At 40.3% G+C, this 21,303-nt stretch overlaps 1 protein-coding gene across 9 annotated transcripts in view; it reads left to right on the forward strand.

The window, feature by feature from the left end:
- The first annotated feature begins 10,505 nt into the window (after positions 1 to 10,505).
- Positions 10,506 to 21,303, forward strand: part of ERICH2 (glutamate rich 2) — a 34,346-nt gene continuing 23,548 nt past the window's right edge. For 3 of the 9 annotated variants that reach the window (XM_043487954.1, XM_043487961.1, XM_043487959.1), the window contains exon 1: positions 10,512 to 10,649. Coding sequence is in view for 1 of the 9 variants with exons in the window: in XM_043487956.1 (XP_043343891.1) it covers positions 10,607 to 10,649 (43 nt within the window). In the remaining 8 variants the exon portion in view is untranslated. The other 6 variants (XM_043487957.1, XM_043487963.1, XM_043487965.1 and 3 more) reach the window with 5 other exon arrangements.

Consider the following 21,303-nt stretch of genomic DNA (forward strand, 5'->3'; position numbering starts at 1 on the left):
CCACTTACTATGTTGAGTCCATTCTGTCAAATCTTACCTGTGATCATGCTTTCTACACTTTACAGAAATGAGTCAAATAATAGCAATAAAAAAAAAGAGTTTATCCACTCTTAGGTATTTGCATTTGAAAATGGAGTTTCAAATCATTTTCTTGATTTCTATGATTTTAATAAAACTGTAGAAAACACAAAACAAATGATTGTTGCTATCTTGTCCACATAAACACTAGAGTTGGCTCACCTGTCTGTAGATTCAGCAGAGAGTGCAAATATAAATCTTGGCAAATCCTATTCAACCTATAAATATTTATAATGTGGACTTGATAATAGCTGAACTGCAAGTCAGAATGAATTTACCTTTGACTATATCCAGTTTTACCACTATATATGAAAGAAAAAATGGATGTCTTAAAGGCCACAGGCAGTTCAGAGGAATGTTACTGGAAAAGAAAACAGGGAGATTAAAAATAACCTACTACATCATGAGACAGAAGAAAACATGTCATTGTTATTGTTCGTTAAAAACAGATAATATGTTTAATTAGTACTTTGTATTTATGTTCTCCTTTTAAAATATATTTATAGATCTTAAGAATATACAATAACATAGCCTACACAGTTTAAATATCCAGTATAGAGTTTTTAAAAAGATAAAGTGCTATATCAAAGGAAAAGAACTATTAAAATACTGTTACATTTTTCTACATATTATTTGTAATTAGCCTGCTATTAATCACTTCTAATTGCCATTGGTAACTAGTCTTATTATTGTTTATTTAAATAGTAGCATTTATATTTATATATTGATCTCAACATTCTGCCTTTGAGAATAATTTAATAAAAATTTCAAATAAAAATTAGAAATAACCCCACTTCCTTAGACTTCATAATTACGTCTTCCTATTTGTTTAATGAAATTGAAATTCATACCCAACTAGAAAAAAAATTTGAATCCAGCAACCATTAATTTAATAGGAGGTAGAATCCCAGGGACAGGGGAGCCTGGTGGGCTGCCGTCTATGGGGTCGCATAGAGTCAGACACGATTGAAGTGACTTAGCAGCAGCAGCAGCAGCAGACAATATTTAACATTTTAGAAGATGAGGATTAACTGTAACTGAAATCAATATTTCATGATATGATTTAATAAAATAGATACTAACTACATTATTTAATAATGTTCACCCAATCTGAAGGAAATCACATAAAAGTTTCATCTGTAGCTTTTATCTAATGCATCTATTAAAAATCAGTAGTCCCAGAAATCATTCCTGTTACACTGTAAAGAATCAGCGTTATTAACTTACACTGATTTGCTGTTCAGATTCTTTTCTTTCTAGCTAATGGCATGGCCCTAAGGATGAATGCTGAGAATAGTTAAAAAGATTTGCCAATATTAAATACGTTTTAAAAGCCATTTTTTGCATCCAGTATTTTTCACCAATCCTCTTTGTTCTCCTGGACTCCCCCCAAGAATGCTCTGTGATCTTGACAATAGTCCGGGGGTGGAGGAGGCTAGGTCAAAACCTGTCATCACTTACACCACCCCACTCTATGATGTATCACAACTGAAACCATTTCAGTGTGGCTGAACACCCATTTCTAATGCCAGTTTCACTTTAACTGAAAATACTTAGAACAGAGGAATACAGACAGTCCAACATGTCCAGGAGGACTTGATCCATCACAAAAAGTAACTGCCCTTTGACTCCAGGAGGCATGTACAGCATGGCCATCACTTCTGAGATGTAAGATGGGTGAGGGGTATGCCTTTTTTTTGTAAAGTGAGAGGAGAAGCAGAAACATTTTAGGAAAGAGTCCAGACAGATGTTAAGGATCCAGGAGCCAATTCCCTTAACTATTTTCCTCTTGAAAGCAGCCACAGTTTGAAGACCACTGGTGCAGGAGAGGAAAGCAGATGGACATGTGGCATGATGGTAAGGGCAACACTAGGACCCCCTCGAGGTTAACCATAATGAAGTTAAAATGAAACTAGTCATGTGCTTTCCATTAGCCACAGTCTGCTGGGCTGATACAGGCAGGAAGAAGGTAGAGAACTGGGTTTAACCAGGCTTATGAATTTAACCAAGCAAGTAGTTTTGAGAATTCAAAGATGTGATACAGGCAGATAATGAACAACAGAATAAAAAGAAAGAAACTAGACTGTTCAAGAAAGGAAATGTAATCACAATGCACTGCTAGACTGTGTAGCAATACATTTTTATGTAGATTTTAGCTCCTGCCTTGTCATACTCTCTAAGACCAGATTCAAGTGAAGGGTAGTGGTAAAGCTTGGTCTAAAGTGTGGTCTAAAGTGGTAGAAGTGGACCTGGAGAAAAGTACATGGTGTGGAGAGATATTCAAGATGACGTGACTTAACTTGATCATGGAATAGAAATGGAATGAAAAAGAAATATTTGTCCAGGCCTCTTGCTAATGGTTTTTTGCTTTGTTTTTTTTAATGGGTAAAATTTTTATTTATGTATTTATTTTTGGCTGTATTAGATCTTCGTTGCTGCACGTGGGCTGCTCTCTGGTTGTATTGAGAGGTCTTCTCTTCTTGCAGAGCACGGGCTCTGGACGCATGGGCTTCAGAAGCTATAGCAAGCCAGCCCAGTAGTTTCAGCTGTGGGCTCTAAAGCATGGGCTCATTAGCTGTGGCACACAGGCTTAGTTGCTCCTTGGCATATGGGATTTTCCCAGACCAGGGATCAAACGTATGTCCCCTGAATTGACAAGCAGATTCTTAACCAATGGACTACCAAGGAACTCACCTTGTTAATGGTTATACTCACTAAGATAGGAAGCACTGAAGTAGGAAAACATTTCTGGAGGAAGATTTTACTATATTTTTAGTGCTATTGAGCTTGAAGTATCATTGATATATCAAGTGAAGAGATCATGGAGGCATATGCTATTACCAGTTTAGAGGTAAGGTCTGAGAAGGCTATACATATTAGGGCATATGAAGGCTATATATTATCCATGGGCAATGAGCCAAATGAATGGATGAGCTCTGTTAGGAAATGAATACAGAGATTGTAATACAGAGTAAGAAGGGGATTAGAGTATATTGTTAAAAAAAAAAAAAAAAAGGGGTGCGTATTCCTTTCATCCTGGTTTGCATGACTTTATGTGATGTTGTCTCCCATTAAGAGGTGGAGTTTATTTCTCCAGATCTCTTTAAGCCTGAACCAGCCTTGTGATTTCCTTGAACCAACAGGAAACAGGAAATGTAATGTTAGGGGAATCAGAGTCTAGATATCAAGAGGCCTTGCAGCTCCCACTCTTGCCCTTGAGGCTGCCATGTTAGGAAGTCTAGATTAAACCTTCTTGAGGATAAGTGATGGGAAGGAGGCTCAGCCAACAGCCATCGCTAACCAACACACATGTGTGTAAGTTCATATTAGATCAGCCAGACCTGAATTTGCTCTCATGTGACTATCATTGTGTGAGTGACCACAGCCAAGAACAGTGGAACCCCTCAGCCAAGCCAGACTCAATTTGCTCACCTGTAGAATCATGAACAGATGAAATATTTGTTAGGTATACATCACTAAATTTTGAAGTTATGCAGCAATAGACCACTCGCTGATGCAGGAGCCCAGGAATGAATCTGGAGAAACTCTAATATTTAAATTTTGGGTAGAGAAATAAAAGTGGTCAAAAAGAAAAGAAAAAAGAAAAAAAAAGTGGTAACTGGAGAGATAGGATGGAAATCAGGAAGGTATAGTGTCACAGCAACAAGGAGTAGACCCATAGAAACCCAAGAGGTATTTGGTGAATGAGGGAACATCAATAGTGTCAAATATGGCTGAAAGGTCAACTAAGATGAAATGAAAAATTCCTGTTGGATTTAATGACATGAAGGTCGTGGTCAGTCAGTGACATTTAGGACAGAGGAAAAATTGATAAGTTCAGGTATAGACAGACTTTGAGATGCCTGTAGGGTATTTAGATGCATCTGTCCAGCGCATAGTTAGATTATACAAGCCTCAAGCCCAGTGGAAAGTTTAGAGCTAGTCAGCATGTAGGTGGTAGGACCATTAGTGTAGGTGAGGTCCCCAGGGAGAGGATGTGGAGTGGGATGGGGGCAGGATCTTGGGGCACATCAAGGGTTTTAGAGGATCCACACTGGTAGAAATACAAAGAAGTCCATGAATTAGGAGAACTAGGAGAAAGAAGTGTATGAGAGTTAAAATACTAGTGTTTCAAAAAAGGGATGAGAAGTAACTGTGCCAAGTGCAGCCTCTGCTCTAGTAAGGCAGGAACCAGAAGGTCCCCCCCATTGAATGTGGCACCATTTGCTAGACCAGTTTGAGCAACACTAGGCAATGGCTGAAAATTAGAAGACGGATGCCAGCAGGGAAAGAGAATCACGCAGAGGAGAGGGAAAGACGGCACTTTCGAGGACCAAGTACTCTGCTTTTTATTCATTTTAGTTTGTTTTAAGGCTATTTGGCTTAAGCTTTCTTATTAAATGAGAGAAAAGAAGTAGTTTGAAAAGAAAGGATTACACCATAATGGGATATTTATTCCAACATTTGCTTTTCCAACTTTCATGGTAAGTTCTACTTTTATTTCATTTTCACCCTTTCTCTTGATATATAGTTGGTTAAAACTCACAGATCTGTTTGCTTTTTCCATTAGAATTTTAGGCTAGCTGACTCTTAATTAAGTTGGGAAGGGACAAGGCATTTTTTTCTAACTTGGAGCTATTTTCCAAAGCACAAAGGAATTATCTAGTATTCTAAGAATTCGCAAATGATGCTAAGAAAAGAAGTGAAATTTCCTAGTTAAAAAAATTTGAAAAAGACTGTACATTTGAAATTTCCCTCTGAGAGACTGACAGAGTATATTAGACTGATAAAATCTCCATCCAAGACTTCCTAGCTTATGCAAAAAAAAAAGGAAAAACCCCAAAAACAAAAATAAAAAAACCACCGTCCCTTTAAACTAATTACCTGGAGAATGCTTTTTTCTCTGGATGTTATTAACACATCAAAAGAATTTCACCTAACACCAGTATATGAAACCCTGCCACAGCAAATTGGTTCTAAGTTCTGTAGATTCCCATAAGGTTTTACAATAGAGAGGGTCTTCCTCTTACCTCTAGATTTAGGGACTCATCTTACCTCAGGGACTTGGAGCCCACTGTAGACTACCTACAGTGAAGAATAATGGTGTCACCACAAATTACCTTGGGGACTCTTTTGTAACACCAGGGTAGGGGGTGGAATTAACACAAGATTTGATTGAGGATAAAGATAGCCAAGGAGAGGTCAGCAAGAGACAATGTCTTTAATTAAGGCTAATGAAGTTTCCTGTTCTGTGAAAGGATTGGTCATTTGTTACAAACCTTCCTAGAAGGATGTGAGTTGAAGACAGGATCAAAGTGCCTCCTTATATGTCTGGAGGAAACAATTACCTTAAATTAATACATACAGTTGGAGATGGTAACGTATTTGGAAATTCTGATGGACTAAAGAAGAGTCAGGAGAGACTTCCCTGGTGGTCCAGTGGTTAGGACTCCATGCTTTCACTTCAAGGGGCAGGGTTTTAATCCCTGATCTAGGAACTAAGATCCTACATGTCTTGCAGCTCGGCCAAAATTAAAAAAGGAAGAAGAAAAAGAATCAGGATATAATGCCCATGGTAATGGGATGATCCACACTAAGGGTTGAAAGAGGGAAATCTGTGGGGCACAGGTTTGTCAGTGTGGCCGTGAGCTGTCTCCAGAGTGACTCAGAGAAGAGCAGAGAGCAGTGGGATGGATCCGCTGTGAACTCAGATGGAGTCTGGCCTGAGCTGATGGTCAGTCTTCCCCTTCCATCTTATTAAGGTGATTAATTAACCAGCCTTTAAAAAATAAAAGGTTGTTACTTCACATATATACTAATATTTAAATTCATCCACACATGAAGAATTGGAAGATAATCATCATTTACAAGAGACCTAAAATAACAGTGTTTTGGCTTCAGGCTCCCTCTACTGTCTCTGCAATAATAAACATTTTACAGCACTCTCCTGACCGGATTCCAACATTTATGAAAATCAAAGCAAACACAATCTTGTATAATAATAAAGGCTATCCTTAGTATGATAATCAGAAAGTTCACTATTTGGAGAAAGTTGACTATAGTAAACTAGTTAATGAAATATTTATACAGACAGAACTATATGAAGTTGGTTGACCATTTTTAATCCACAAGTGGCAATTTCATACGTTTCAACCTTATATATGAACATTTAATCATCAAAGAATAGTAGGGTGTGTATGTGTTTGAGACAGTGATTATTACCTTTAATAATCTCTCTTATGAAACTCCCTAAATACATTGGTTAACTTACATGATATTTCTTGGCCAAAATTAACTATAAAATATGTTAAATCTAATGTCTTATAGGAATGTTTATGTTATAACTTGGGGTTGGGGAAAAGAAATCTGCCTTCAGGTTAAAAAGTGTAAAGATACAAAATGTTTCACACAGGAAGGCAAAAGAAAGAAATGCGAAAAAGCCTTATGTTTACAAGAGGAAAGCTGGAAATAAAATAGTTAACATTTTAACTGTGAGAGGAGGAAGTAGGGCAATTTGCATATACTTCAAACAATCTCACCCTGTTGAGAAAACCTGCAAATCCTACAAAGAATTAGAGGGAAAAGCCAAAGTCAATACACTTCAAATACCCTTGATGTTTCACAGACACTAACAAGAAAGCATCTTCTGGGTAAGTTCACACATTGCACAAAATAAATATTAATTCTGTTGTTGGTAATCTTCCAAAAAGTTAATATTTTACAGTTCAGAATTTTATTCCTTAAGTTTGCCTTTGAAGCTGGAAAATTGCTTTTTGAAGTTATGTTTTCATAATCCTAGGAATTCAGTCTAAGAATGAAAGATGCCATTAAAAACCTATTTAAAAAGATGTTCATCAAAACCTTATTTTTATAGTCACTGTTCATCACTTAAATCTTATGCCTAGCATAGTGTCTAATATAAAGTAAATACTCAATAATTATTCTTAAAAGAAGGAGTAAATTACAAATAAATTGTGGCTTATACATATTATATATATGAACACTAAAAATGTTTTTGAAGATTTATTAAGATTGGGGAAATAGACATTAGAGAGAGTGTTAAGAGGGATGCTAACAATGTGTACACTATCTAATACAAGTTTTATAAAGTAAATATATACATGCACACAAAAGGCTAGAAGGAAAAGTAAAATTATTGACTAAGTTGGTTTTTCCTTGTGTTTCTCTTTATGTTGCAATTTTGTCATGAGCATGTATTACTTTTATAATCAGAAAAACACTAAATGTTAAACATTTTTCATTATGCTCTGCTAACAATTAGACATGTGATACAAAAATTAAGCATTAAAAACTGTGGAGTTGAATAAAAGATAGTTGTTGGGCGACTCAATATTTCTTTAAGTGTATTTGGCTTTTCCCCTTCACTTTGTTAGAATAAACTGTCACTAGATACATATTTTTCTAATTTATTCAGTGGCCTGAATGCACCGTCAGAGCTAAACTGTGCTCTACTTTTAACACCAAAAATAAATTCTATATGAAAGTTAGAGAGATAGATGAGTTAGTTCATTTCTTTCTGTCTTTTTGTAACTCAAGTGTGCGCACGCACTGAGTCATGTTCAACTCTTTGCAACCTCATGGGATGGGCTTCTCTGTCCATTGAATTCTCCAGGCAAGACTACTGCAGTGGGTTGCCATATGCTCCTCCAGGGACCCAAGGATCCAACCACATCTCCTGTGTCTCCTGCATTGCAGGCAGACTTTTTTTTTTTTTTTAATTACTTGAGCCATCAGGGAAGCCCCTTTTGTAGCTTACCTTCCTTTTATTTCCTGGAGGAGGAAATCGCAACCCACTCCAGTATTCTTGCCTGGAAAATCTCATGGACAGAGGTGCCTGTCTGTGGGCTACAGTCTGTGGGGTCACAAAGGGTTGAACATGACTGAACGACTCTCACTTTCATACCACTTATGTCCACACTTGGTCATAAGTGGATACCTACATAATGGCTACTTTGAAGCTCCAAAGTATTCAAAGGTCTAGGGCCCCAGAACTGGCCAAATTCACTTAGTGTTTGAGGAACAGTTACATAGAAGCCCACAACCTGTAGAAATTGTACACCAGTGGTGACATCTAATCATAGGATATTGTGATTAGGGTCTCTCTCTTTCTCTCCACAATTTCTTTTTTTTCCCCTTCTTCCAGTTTTATTGAGATATAATTGAATACAGCACTGTGTAAGTTTAAGGTGTACAACATAATGATTTGACTTACATACATGATGAAATTATTACCATAATATGTTTAGTGAACATCCATCACCTCATGTAGATACAAAATTTCTAGAAAAGAAAAATATTCTAGGTGAATTATTCCTAAAGTTATTCACACAAAGATGAAGTATAATTTTTCTTTTCATCAGGGAGAAAGAGAATAACCAACATGGGTTCAAACAGGCCCTGGACCAGGCACTTTACCTAATCTTGAATTTTTATAGCTATTCTGGATACAGGGACTTTTATTCATATACATAGTGTAGTAGGAGTAATAATAATAGCTAAGTGTTATTGATCAATTGTCATGTGCCATGCTCTGTGTCAGGGGCCTATTTTCTCTCAGGTCCTGTTCTGAGCAAGTACTTTGATCATCCCCACTTTGTACTTGAAGACCCTAAGGCTCAAAGTAGAAGTCCTGTCTGTTTACTCCTATTTACTGTTTACTCATGTGGAGAAAATATTTTTATTCTCCAAGATCATTAAACTATTGTTGCCCCTTCTTTCAGGAACAATAAATACTGAAAACACTGTTTTCAACAAATGGACTCTTCTGTTGCAGGAAAGAGGGGTAGGAAGGGTAAGTTTAATCCATTAGATTTGGGGGTTTCTTCCATTTCCTTGGAGCAGGACAATGGGAATAGCCAGTTAGACATTACCCATGTATCAGTAGTAAGAAAAATTCATCAAAACTAATGTTTTAAAAAGTATTGTTCAAGAAGTATAATGAATTTTCCTTTGCCTTTAGTGAACAAAAAGTCTTCAATCAAACTTAAGGCAAAAACAAAAAAAACAAAAAGACTTAAGGCGTAAGGATGTTCCTAAAATACAGGAGATAGTGGTTTGCTATGCACTTTTAAACTAGGAGTGTATCTGTCAATGACTTAATTGAGCTGTTTAAAAAACTTCCATTCCAAAACGTCCATTTCTGGTCTTTTTCCTTTACCTCTTTCCTACCATCCTGGGCTCCAAGGAGGTTTAGAGTTAATATGAACAAATGATTAAGAGAATTTTAAAATAACAGAATCTCTGTATACACTCAGTTCCTGAAATGGTCCACCTGGCTCCATTTTATATAAACATAATTATAAAATTTACCATTTTTAAGCCTGTCTACATGTCAGAACTTTATATACTTTGTCATTTGAAGCTGACAAGCATCTACCAAGGCACATATTCCTTGAGAGCACCTAACAGGTTAAACAGCGATTACACCTCATATCATATGGCTACTTAGCGAAATTAGAATCCAGATTTGATTCCAACAAACAGGCTTCCTTCAAAACACGTGACTTGGCAACAAATAGATCCTGGTGATTCCGTGCATCCCAAATGGAGAAAAACAACCAAATGCTGTGACCAAAGCATTATTTAAGCAGTAAAACCTTTCCAGTGGCAATGTCAATTTCACATCCCAGGACTTGGCCCCCTTAGAGGGAGAGGAGGGTCCCTGGTTTTAATTACTTGAATCTGATCTTGGGAAACGCGATCCAGAGACCGCCCCCCCCCCCACGCCAGGAAACCCATAATCTTCTCGGGGTGCTCTTAGGTTGGGGGACGAAATCCTGCAGGGGACATTTGTTCATCCACATCCAGGGACAACCCTCTCTCCCAACTCATCTTTTCCCCACAGGTTTAAAACATAAAGGAGGCCACCTAGCCTTTTCCCCTCTCCTCGCCAAAAACATGATCAAGTGTGGACAAGGAAATGCCATTACCCCTCCAATCTGCCCTTCTCACGGTAACTGGTGCACGTGCGGACTTTCAAACGAATGTGTCCAACCGGTGGTGGTTTAGTCGCTAAATCGTGTACGACTCTTGCGACCCCATGGACTGTAGCCTGCCGGGCTCCTCTGTCAGTGGGATTCTCCAGGCAAGAATACTGGAGTGGGTTGCCATTTCCTTCTCCGGGGGCTCTTCCAGACCCATTAATTGAACCCGGGTCTCCTGCATTGCAGACAGATACTTTACCGACTGAGCTATGAGAGAAGCGTCGGACAATGTATGCACTCAATTCTCTGAGCGGTAGGAGTCCGACTCCGGGGCTCCCTAGCACCTGGGCTGCCCAAGTTCCTAGACTCCAGCATCATGCTCCGCCCCCTTCACGCCCCCTCAGCCCTGCCCCGCCCCCTCAGCCCTGCCCAAGGTTCGCCCCGCCCCTTCCCCCTGGCCCCTTCTCAGAGTAGTCTGCTTCAGCCGCGCACGCGCCAGCGCGCCATCTCGTCTCCATGGCGACGCGACGTCTACTGCTCCACGCTCCCAACACCGAGCAGACCAGGAGCTGGGCTAGCTTTCTATGTCAACCTTTCCGATGCTCAGCGTGAGAGGGCCACAGACAGGTAAGAGGCGCCGCACCAAGCACGGTCGCCGTCTCCCCATCCCCGCGAGCAACCTGACCCAGCTCTTCTTACCTCGGACTCCCTCAGGCCCGGCGCCTGGACCCGCCAGCTTCTCTGACCGCTCCAGGTTCGGGCTCTGGCGTCCCACCACAGCCCAGGCAGCGCGCGAGAAGGTAGGGGCCGCGCGACCGGAGGTGCACCTCGTACCTTGGCTTCTTCCTCTGGCTGTAGTTCGGCGCTGAGGAAGGGATATTTGTGTCCCTGTGGGTGTGATAACTAAGCGGTTCTGACAGGCCATCTACACCACTATTCTCTGACCTGCCGATTCGCACATGCTGACTCCCTCCCCTGCTCACCCCCCAAAAAACAATGAAAATAGCCACGTTTCATCCCAGGGCTTCTGGCTCCTTCCCTCGATCCTCAGGCACCCGCCTCTCTTTTTTTTCCTCTAACTTTTGTGAGGCGAGGCGGAGGTGGGGGGAGGACAGTTTAATGGCCAATCAATAGGAGCAGGGACTCAGCTGGCTTGTGGTTAATACTTCATTACTCGCTAGACTACTTGCTTGGCCATGAAGAAATTTCTTTGGAATTTGAGCAAATCATTTAACCTCCCCGGACCTTATTTTCATCTTCTGTTTTTACAGACCTTTTGAATAGGTTTGGGACAACGGATCACTTCTAAGATCCAGTCTTCCGCCTCTGTGAGATAATCAAATTGACTTGAAACTTCCAAAATCGAGATCCTGTTCAGATTACACTGTGCCCAGGTAGCGTTTTAAATTAACACCTGGCGTAATTATAAGTTGTCTGACTTCCCAGAGGGCATAAGTGAAATGGACAGATCTGTTTTTACCCCCAAGAGAGTCCTGAAAGTTGCTTTTTAAAAATAGAGGACACTGAAAGTGTCTTTTGATTTGTTTCATTCTCCTAAAACTAAATACAAGTGATCCCCGAATCCTCCGTGTTAATTTTTTTTTTTAATTGAAGTTTTGTCTTAACTCTCAGGAAAACAACAGCACTGCTCTTTAAGTGTTGAGTTTACCAGAGCTGAATTCCAAAACCTTTGCAGGGATTCAGCTGCATCATTCCAGAATTCCAGAACTTCCACCACCCGCCACACACACACACACACACACACACTCTCTCTCTCTCTCTCCTCTCTCTCTCTCTCTCTCTCTCTCTCTCAGCACCCCATTAGAGCTCAACCTGCAACATTTTCTCCCCCTTCATTACCCCATCCAGGCTCAGTTGTGCACCTAGAACTCTAAGTCAGAGTTCAGCTTCAGCGCTGTCTCTGCTAGGCTGTAGGTAGTAATAACAATAGGAGGAGGAAGAGTTGGAGTAGTTAGAATTATAGGAGCAGATAGGCGCTGCTGTTATTTACTGTGAGCTATTTATATTAATCCTTGAAGTACTCTGTAAAGCAGGTGGTACTGAAACTGCTGGGTGGCATTTTGGAGGCTTCAAGGAACTCCAGTTCTTTATGTCTCAACACAGAAAGAATTCAGCAAGAGACAAAGTAGTAGATAAGAAGTGACTTATTAGAATAGGATGCTTCTGAGGGTGACAAGTTGGACCACATCCAGAGCTGAGTCATCTACAGTTTTATAGTCAAAGCAAAAGTGAGGAGGGAGAGAAGACCACCTTCTTCCTCATTCCTGAGTAAACATCAGGCTTCCAGGATCAGTTCCTCCTCCACATCTGGCAGGGGAGTTTTCTTGTCCCCATGTGGTCAAATTGGGATTGTCATGGTGCAGTTGCTGCTGCTGCTGCTAAGCGACACGACTGTCACTTCAGTTGTGTCCGGCTCTGTGCGACCCCATAGACAGCAGCCCACCAGGCTCCCCCGTCCCTGGGATTCTCCAGGCAAGAACACTGGAGTGGGTTGCCATTTCCTTCTCCAATGCAGGAAAGTGAAAAGTGAAAGTGAAGTTGCTCAGTCGTGTCTGACTCTGTGACCCCATGGACTGCAGCCTACCAGGCTCCTCCGTCCATGGGATTTTCCGGGCAAGAGTACTGGAGTGGGGTGCCATTGCCTTCTCCGCATGGTTCAGTGAAAATGAGCAAAAAGTGGTCAGCTGTGCTGTGCTAAGTCGCTTCAGTTGTGACTCTGTGTGACCCTATGGATTGTAGCCCACCAGGCTCCTCTGTCCATAAGATTCTCCAGGCAAGAATACTGGAGTGGGTTGCTGTACCCTCCTCCAGAGGATCTTCCTGACCCAGGGATTGAACCCATGTCACTTACATCACCTGCACTGGCAGGCGGGTTCTTTACCTCTAGCACCCCTATGCTAACATATGGCATATCTCATAATCATTTTATTATGTTGATTTCCTTATATTTTTGTTTTCTTTTATATTTTTTTCCTTATATTTTTGTTTTCTGTGCATGCAGAAGAATGTGTCCTAGGACTCATTCACTTGCTGAACTCACTGGGCAGAATGTGGGTCTCATTCCACCATTGTTTTATTGTTTTGGGACATGTCTCATGCTTCTGTTCCATGAGTAAGCAAACCTACTTTCTTGAGTGACCATTAACTTACAGGAGTCTCCCATACTTCTTTATTTACAATCCGCTAGTGGAATTAACTATTTAATCACTCTGTCCCTTTCAGTATTTTTGTCATTTTAAACTTGATGAGAGTGAATCATAGAGGGATTAAGGAACTTGCTCAAGATCACACCATTTGCTGGGATTTGAACATAGGCAATCTGACTTCAGAGTCTGAACTCCTTGCACTATATAAAATTTATAGGTGGTCACCTTTAAATATGAATGTAAGTGAAAGACGACCACTGAAATCATTTTATACACATGAGACTTTGCCATGAAATATTACCCTCCCCTGTTCAGTTTCCCTATTAAACTCCTCTAGGATGAAAGTGAAAGTCGCTGAGTCGTGTCCAACTCTTTGTGACCCCATGGACTGTATCAGTTCATTTCAGTTCAGTTCAGTCAGTCAGTATGTCCGACTCTTCGCAACCCCATGAATCGCAGCACACCAGGCCTCCCTGTCCATCACCAACTCCTGGAGTTTACTCAAACTCATGTCCATTGAGTCAGTGATGCCATCCAGCCATCTCATCCTCTGTCATCCCCTTCTCCTCCTGCCCCCAATCCCTCCTAGCATCAGGGTCTTTTCCAAGTGGGCTTTCTCTGCTTGCAGTAGATGGGCTTCTCACTGTGGTGGCGTCTCTTGCTGCAGAACACAGTCTCTAGGCACGAGGGCTTCAGTAGTTGCAGCTCTCAGGCTCTAGAGCGTGGACTCTAGTTACAGCATGTGAGCTCAGTTGCTTCGTGGCATGTGAACTCTTCCCAAACCAAGGATCGAAACTGTGTCTCCTGCCTTGGCAGATGGATTCTTACCCACTTTACCACCAAAGAAGTCCAGTACTAAGTCTTTATAATCTGATGTGCATATCTCATTTTAAGTGCTAATCGTGTTTTAAGTGCTCAGTTGCCACATATGGTGAGTGGCTACCATGTTGCAAAGCTCTAGTTTAATATGTTCTTTTCCTTTACTCTGTTGTTGCTTCCCTAATAGCTCAGTTGGTAAAGAATCCACCTGCAATGCCGAGGATCCCGGTTTGATTCTTGGGTCGGGAAGATCCCCTGGAGAAGGGATAGGCTATACCCACTCCAGTATTCTTGGGCTTCCTTTGTGGCTCAGCTAGAAAAGAATCCATCAACAATGTGGGAGATCTAGGTTCGATCTCTGGGTTGGGAAGATCCCCTGGAGATGGGAAAAGGTATCCACTCCAGTATTTTGGCCTGGAGAACTCCACAGACCCCATGTATATTCCGCGGGCTCACAAAGAGTTGGACATGACTGAACGACTTTCACTTCACTTGTTGCATTCCTTCTTATTCTATTCATTTAATAAATGTTAATATTTACCAAGGGCCAATTTGTGTGACATGAAGTACATTAAGTACTAGAGATTTTTTTTCTTAAGTGGCTTAAATTTATCTGTTCTTTGTAGCCCAAAAAACAAGCTGAATTAACCGAGTTGTTGACTGGGGTTTTGGTTATTGACAGTCAATTTTTCCTTAAAAGCTAGGGCTGTATCCGATAAAACCTAAGAAGAGCTGGGAGCTATGTTTTGCATCATGTGTAGAAAATCTGCCTACATTGAGAGAGAGAAGAATGAGACCCATGTGAAAGGAGACGTGGAGATGAGCAAGGGGAAGTCCCCACTTAAGCGCCACACTCTCGTGACCACAGGTGTAGCCACTGTGTCCCGATTCCACACAGCTTGTGTATTCGACTCTTGGACTCTATGAGCCAGGGCTTCCCTGTTTGTGCCTACGCTCCCTTGAGCATGGTTTCTGGAACTTGCAACTGGGAGTTCAAGCTCATATAGCTAAGAGACATTAAGTGCATACTAATACTCATTTGAAAAATACATACTTATGTGATGGCTGTACCTTTTTCTGAAAAATTATCAGTCTCTGCTTTAACTTTACCTGTGTTCTCAAGTACTCTGCTTTTTCCCTGGAGTCAGTGATCTTTCTAAGCAAGTATCATTACTTTAGGGCTTATCTGATTGATTAATTAATTAAAAGTCCTTAGAGCTAGCCTGCTTGTCTCAATCACAGTAAAGCCTGCTTTTTGTTCCCCTAAGCAATCTTAATCGGCCCCTGAAGACATCATCTCAGTTTTTCCTTTGGATGAAACATCAAGTTGTTTCTACCATGTCCCTCCTATGTGCCAGGCACTGTACTAAACCCCTTACCCAGATCATCCTACTTAATGCTTATAATGAGCCAATGAGGTTGGCATTGTTGTGACCCCTGCTTTACAGATGGAGGAACTGAGGCCTACAGAAGTTTTAGCTCACCCAGGCTTAGATGGGAAGTGGCAGAATGGAATATGAACCCAGTGTCTTTACTCAAGAGCCCAACTTTTTTTTTTTAATTGACGTATAGTTAATTTACAATGTTGTGTTAGTTTCTGGTATCAGCAAAGTGACTCAGATATATATATACACACATATACATGTACATACAGTATACTTTTTCATATTCTGTTTCATTATGGTTTATTATAAAATACTGAATATAGTTCCCTATGCTAGAGTAGGGCTTTATTGTTTATTTTATGTATAGAAGTTTGTATCTGCTAATCCCAAACTCCTAATTTATCCTTCCCCCTGCTTTCCCCTTTGGTAGCCGTGTTTGTTTTCTATGTCTGTGAGTCTCTTTCTGTTTTGTAAATAAGTTCGCTTTTATCATGTTTTTAGAGTCCACATATAAGTGGTACCATATGATATGTTTTTGTCCGACTGACTTCACTTAGTATGATTATCTCTATGTCCATCTATGTTGCTGCAAATGACATTATTTCATTTTTTATGACTGAGTGGTAATATTCCATTGTATATATGTAGCACATCTTTATCTATTCATCTGTTGATAAACATTTCAATTGCTTCCATGTCTTAGCTTTTGTAAATAATGCTTCTATGAACATTGGAGTTCATGTATCTTTTTAAATTAGAGTTTTTTTCTTGATATATACCCAGGAGTGGGACTGCTGGATCATATGGTAACTCTATTTTTGTTTTTTTTAAGGACCCTCTGTGCTGTTTTCCATAGTGCCTGCACCAGTTTACATCCCCACCACAGTGTCGGAGGGTTCCTTTTTCTTCACACTCTCTCCAGCATTTATTATTTGTAGATTTTTTTCATGAGAGCCATTCTGACCAGTGTGAGGTGGAACCTCATTGTGGTTTTGATTTGTATTTCTCTAATAATTAGTGATTTTAAGCATCTTTTCATGTGCCCGTTGGTCATCTGTATGTCTTCTTTGGAGAAATGCCTATTTAGGTCTTCTGCCCATTTAAAACAATTTTTTATTAAAGTACAGTTTATTTACAATGTTGTCTTGCTTTCAAGCATACAGCAAAGTGAATCAGTTATGTACATACATGTATCCACTCGTGTTTAGATTCTTTTCTCCTAGGGGTGTTAGAGTATTGAGTAGAATTCCAGTGCTCTATAGCAGGTTCTTATTAGTTATCTGTTTCTATATAGAAGTATATATAGATCAGTCCCAATCTCCCAATTTATCCCTCCCCTCCATTATCTCTTGGTAACCACAATTTTGTTTTCTACATTTGTGACTCTACTTCTGTTTTATAAATAAGTTCATTTGTACCCTCTTTTTTTTTTTTAGATCTCACTTATAAGTGGTATTATATGATATTTGTCTTTCTATGTCTGACTTTCTTCACTCAGTATGGCAATCTCTAGGTCCATCCATGTTGCAACCAATGGCATTGTTTTATTCTCTTTTATGACTGACATTCCATTGTATATATGTAGCACATCTTCTTTATCCATTCCCCTGTTGATGGACATTTAAGTTGCTTCCATGTCCTGACTGTTGTAGATAGCACTGCAGTGAATATTGGGGTGCACGCATGTTTTTTTGAGGCTGGCTTTTATTAGGTTCTGGGAGGAAGCTGGGGAGGATTGTTTTGAACAAAAGCTCATTGGAGGAGAATGAGAGTTCAGAGTTGTGGTGGTTTCTTGTTGGCACCAAGTGGTGGGCAGTTTGCTGTTACTAAGGTGTGTGGGAATCTTCTTTCTTCCTGCTGATAGTGAATATTGAGACTAGTGGGAATGCATGAGAACCCACACTATGTGGCTCCCTGACTCCATTTTGTATCAGGTGTCCTTCATCCTTTTTACCCGCAGCATCCTTAGTGGCACCCTAGTGTTTGAGGGAATGCCCCCTGCACACAGATTCTGTACCATTCTGTAGATGAACAAAGACCCTAGGACGTGCATGGGAGAGTCCATTTAGCAACTTGAAGGGCCCCCAGTGTATTCCTGGGTGGCTGCTCCAGACTGAAGGTGGAGCTTCGGGTAAGCTTAGCAATCAGAAGGGGTGACATCTGCTTGTTGTGCTGGGATCATGTCTTGAAGGCTGTCAGAGACAGAATAGCAGTAGTAGTGCTTGTTCAGTCATGTCCGATTCTTTGCAACCTGGTGGACTGTGGCCTGCCAGGCTCCTCTGTCCACAGAATTTCCCAGGCAAGAATACTGGGATGGGTTGCCATTTCCTTCTCCGCATGTATCTTTTGGAATTATGGTTTTCTCTGGGTATATGCCCAGGAGTGGGATTGCTGGGTCATATGATAGTCCTATTTTTGGTTTTTTAAGGAACCTCTTTAATGTTCTCCATAGTTGCTGTGCCAATTCGCATTCCTACCAGCAGTGTAGGAGGGTTCCCTATTCTCCACACCCTCTCAGCATGTATTGTTTGTAGACTTTTTGATGACAGCCATTCTGACCCATGTGAGGTGATACCGCATTGTAGTTTTGATTTGTATTTCTCTAATAATTAGTGATGTTGAGCATCTTTTCATGTGGTGTTTGGCCATCTGTATGTCTTCTTTGGAGAAATGTCTATTTAGATGTTCCATCCATTTCTTGATTGGGTTATTTGCTTTTGGTATTGAGCTGTATGCACTGTTTGTATATTTAGAGATTAATCCCTTGTCAGTTACATTGTTTGCAAACATTTTCTCCTGTTCTGTAGGTTGTCTTTTTGTTTTGTTTATGACTTCCCTTGCTGTGCAAAAGCTTTTAAGTTTGATTAGTTCCCATTTGTTGATTTTTGTTTTTATTTTTTTTTGCCTTTGTGAGACTGATCCTAGAAAGTATTGCTATGGTTTATGCCTGAGAATGTTTTGCCTGTGTTTTCTTTTAGGAGTTTTTTTGGTGTCATGTCTTAAACTTCGATCTTTAAACAAGTTTGAATTTATTTGCATATTTGGTGTGAGGGAATGCTCATTTCATTGATTTACATGCAGGTATGTCCAGCTTTGGGCTTCCCTTGTAGCTCAGTCGGTAAAGGATCTGCCTGCAGTGCAGGAGACCCCGGTTTGATCCCTGGGTTGGGAAGATCCCCTGGAGAAGGAAATGGCAACCCACTCCAGTATCCTTGCCTGGAAAATCTCATGGACAGAGGTACCTGGTGGGCTGCAGTCCATGGGGTCGCAAAGAGTTGGACATGACTAAGCGACTAACATGCACATGTCCAGCTTTCCCAACACCACTTGCTGAAGAGACTGTCTTTTCTGCATAATATAGTCTTGCCTCATTTGTCATAGATTAATTGACCATAGGTGTGTGAGTTTATTTCCAAAGAGCCCCAACTCTTGAGTATTACTTCGTACTGCCTCCCAAAGATTTGTTCAGTTTTATGAAAGGAGATTAAGTGAACATTTCCTAGGTAACGATAAAGCCAGACCTAGCAGAGATGGGGTTTCCATCAAGGGCTGGGATCTGCACATCCTAGGTCTTTCTTTTCCAGGTGAAATTGGAAAGTGAATTATATGCACTGATGTTTCGTCCAGGTAAAGGATGGAAGTAGCAATCCATAAAGACCTTAGAGCTAGAAGGGAAAGTTCAATTCAGTTCAGTCGCTCAGTCGTGTCCGATTCTTTGTGATCCCATAAACCGCAGCATGCCAGGCCTCCCTGTCCATCACCAACTCCCGGAGTCCACCCAAACCCATGGCCATTGAGTTGGTGATGCCGTCCAACCATCTCATCCTCTGTCGTCCCCTTCTCCTCCTGCCCCCAATCTTTCCCAGCATCAGGGTCTTTTCCAATGAGTCAGCTCTTCACATCAGGTGGCCAAAGTATTGGAGTTTCAGCTTCAACATCAGTCCTTCCAATGAACACCCAGGACTGATCTCCTTTAGGATGGACTGGTTGAATCTCCTTGCAGTCCAAAGGACTCTCAAGAGTCTTCTCCAACACCACAGTTCAAAAGCATCAATTTTTCGGTGCTCAGCTTTCTTTATAGTCCACATCTCACATCCATACATGACCACTGGAAAAACCATAACCTTGACTAGATGGACCTTTGTTGACAAAGTAATGTCTCGGCTTTTTAATATGGGAAAGGAAAGCTCTAAATACAATAGGAAGACCCAGACACATGGGCACCCACAGGATGGGGGAATCTGTGGCATGTAAGTACCTCTCAGGAGAGGTCACCTTAGATTTCTTTTGCTAAGATCTTACTTGATTCATTATTGCATTGTTTTGGCTTCAGAGCTCCACTGCTGTAGAGAATCAAGAGTAGAATCTTTCATTTATCCTAAGCTTGGTCTTCTACAACTGTTTTCCCAAAAAGATGCCTTTCTTTTTTGAGATCCTTTGGCTGTCTCTGTGAGCTTCTCAGAGGAATAATCAAATTAATAACATATATGTCTGGCTTGATCAGAGTTCCCCAGAAAACAGTGCCTAAGGCAAAAGTGTACTATTGCAAGTGCAAATAAGTGTGAGGAAGACAAATTTAAAAAGAGAGAAACTTACTGCAAAATAATGAAGCTTCTCTTTTTATTGTCTACAGTTTTGGTCCTGAATTTTATGTTCCAGAAATCCCTAGATATTACTACTAATAATTTTTAAAGCCTGGCTTGGAATATGGGGACTGTTGGGGTGGAAAGGGCAAGTGAATTTAAAAAAAACTTAAAAGTTGATTTTTCTCTTTCCAATTAGAATGAAATGTATTCAGATATACAAAGAACTAAGTTATAGGAAAATCAGTCTACATAGGCTAATTTTAAAAAGATAAAACATTCCAAGAGAAAACATTGTAACTTATAAGTATTGATAAACTCATAAGGGAACTTTTATCAGGTAAGAATTATATTTTTTTTTTAAGAATTATATTTTAAACTGTATCTTTCGATAAAATCAAAGGTTTATTTCTAAATGTGTTTTTTGAAATATTTTACTAAAAATACTGCATCTTGAAATATCATTGAAAAACTTCTTGTTCTGGCTAATATACATCTATAAAGGTGTTTTTCATAACACGGATGAACTAGAGTGTGGCAGGTAGTTTGGTTTAAGTGTTGTTTTTCTTTGTTAAAGTAGGAAAGGAAAGCAGTGTTGTAAACACATGCCACACTGAATTTGTGGTTTCTGGGGTCAACTGAGTAGGAAAGGGATACCCTCAACCTGCTGTATCATAACAATATTTGGATCCAGATCTAGAGTCCAAGTTATATAAAACCAAAAAGGTAACATAATTAGTGGCTAATTTAGTACATCACTTTTCTAACTTGCAAAATTATCCCTATAGCTCTTTTTACATTAACTCCAGGGCTTCCCTGATAGCTCAGTTGGTAAAGAATCCTCCTGCAATGCAGGAGACCCTGGTTTGATTCCTGGGTCGGAAAGATCCACTGGAGAAGGGATAGGCTACCCACTCCAGTATTCTTGGGCTTCCCTTGTGGCTCAGCTGGTAAAGAATCTGCCTACAATGCAGGAGACCTGGGTTCAATTCCTGGGTTGGGAAGATCCCCTGGAGAAAGGAACCTGCTCCAATATTCTGGCCTGGAGAATTCCATGGATTGTGTATAGTACATGGGGCTGCAAAGAGTCAGACATGACTGAGCAACTTTCACTTCATTTCAAGGTGAAATGGGAAGAGGAAGCTTTAATTTCTTTATGCTTTTTTAAAATCAGATTTTATAATCCAGAGGAATAATGTTTTTCACTTAGTATGAAAATAATGCTACTAAAAACAATACCAAAATACATGCTTACTGCCCTGCTGACAGACTGAGTTGTGCATTCTGTTTTATTTATATTCCAAGTTTATAAAAATGTTTAAAGACT

Source organism: Cervus canadensis, chromosome 15, assembly GCF_019320065.1.
Source record: "Cervus canadensis isolate Bull #8, Minnesota chromosome 15, ASM1932006v1, whole genome shotgun sequence".
In the NCBI taxonomy this organism is placed as follows: Eukaryota; Metazoa; Chordata; class Mammalia; order Artiodactyla; family Cervidae; genus Cervus; species Cervus canadensis.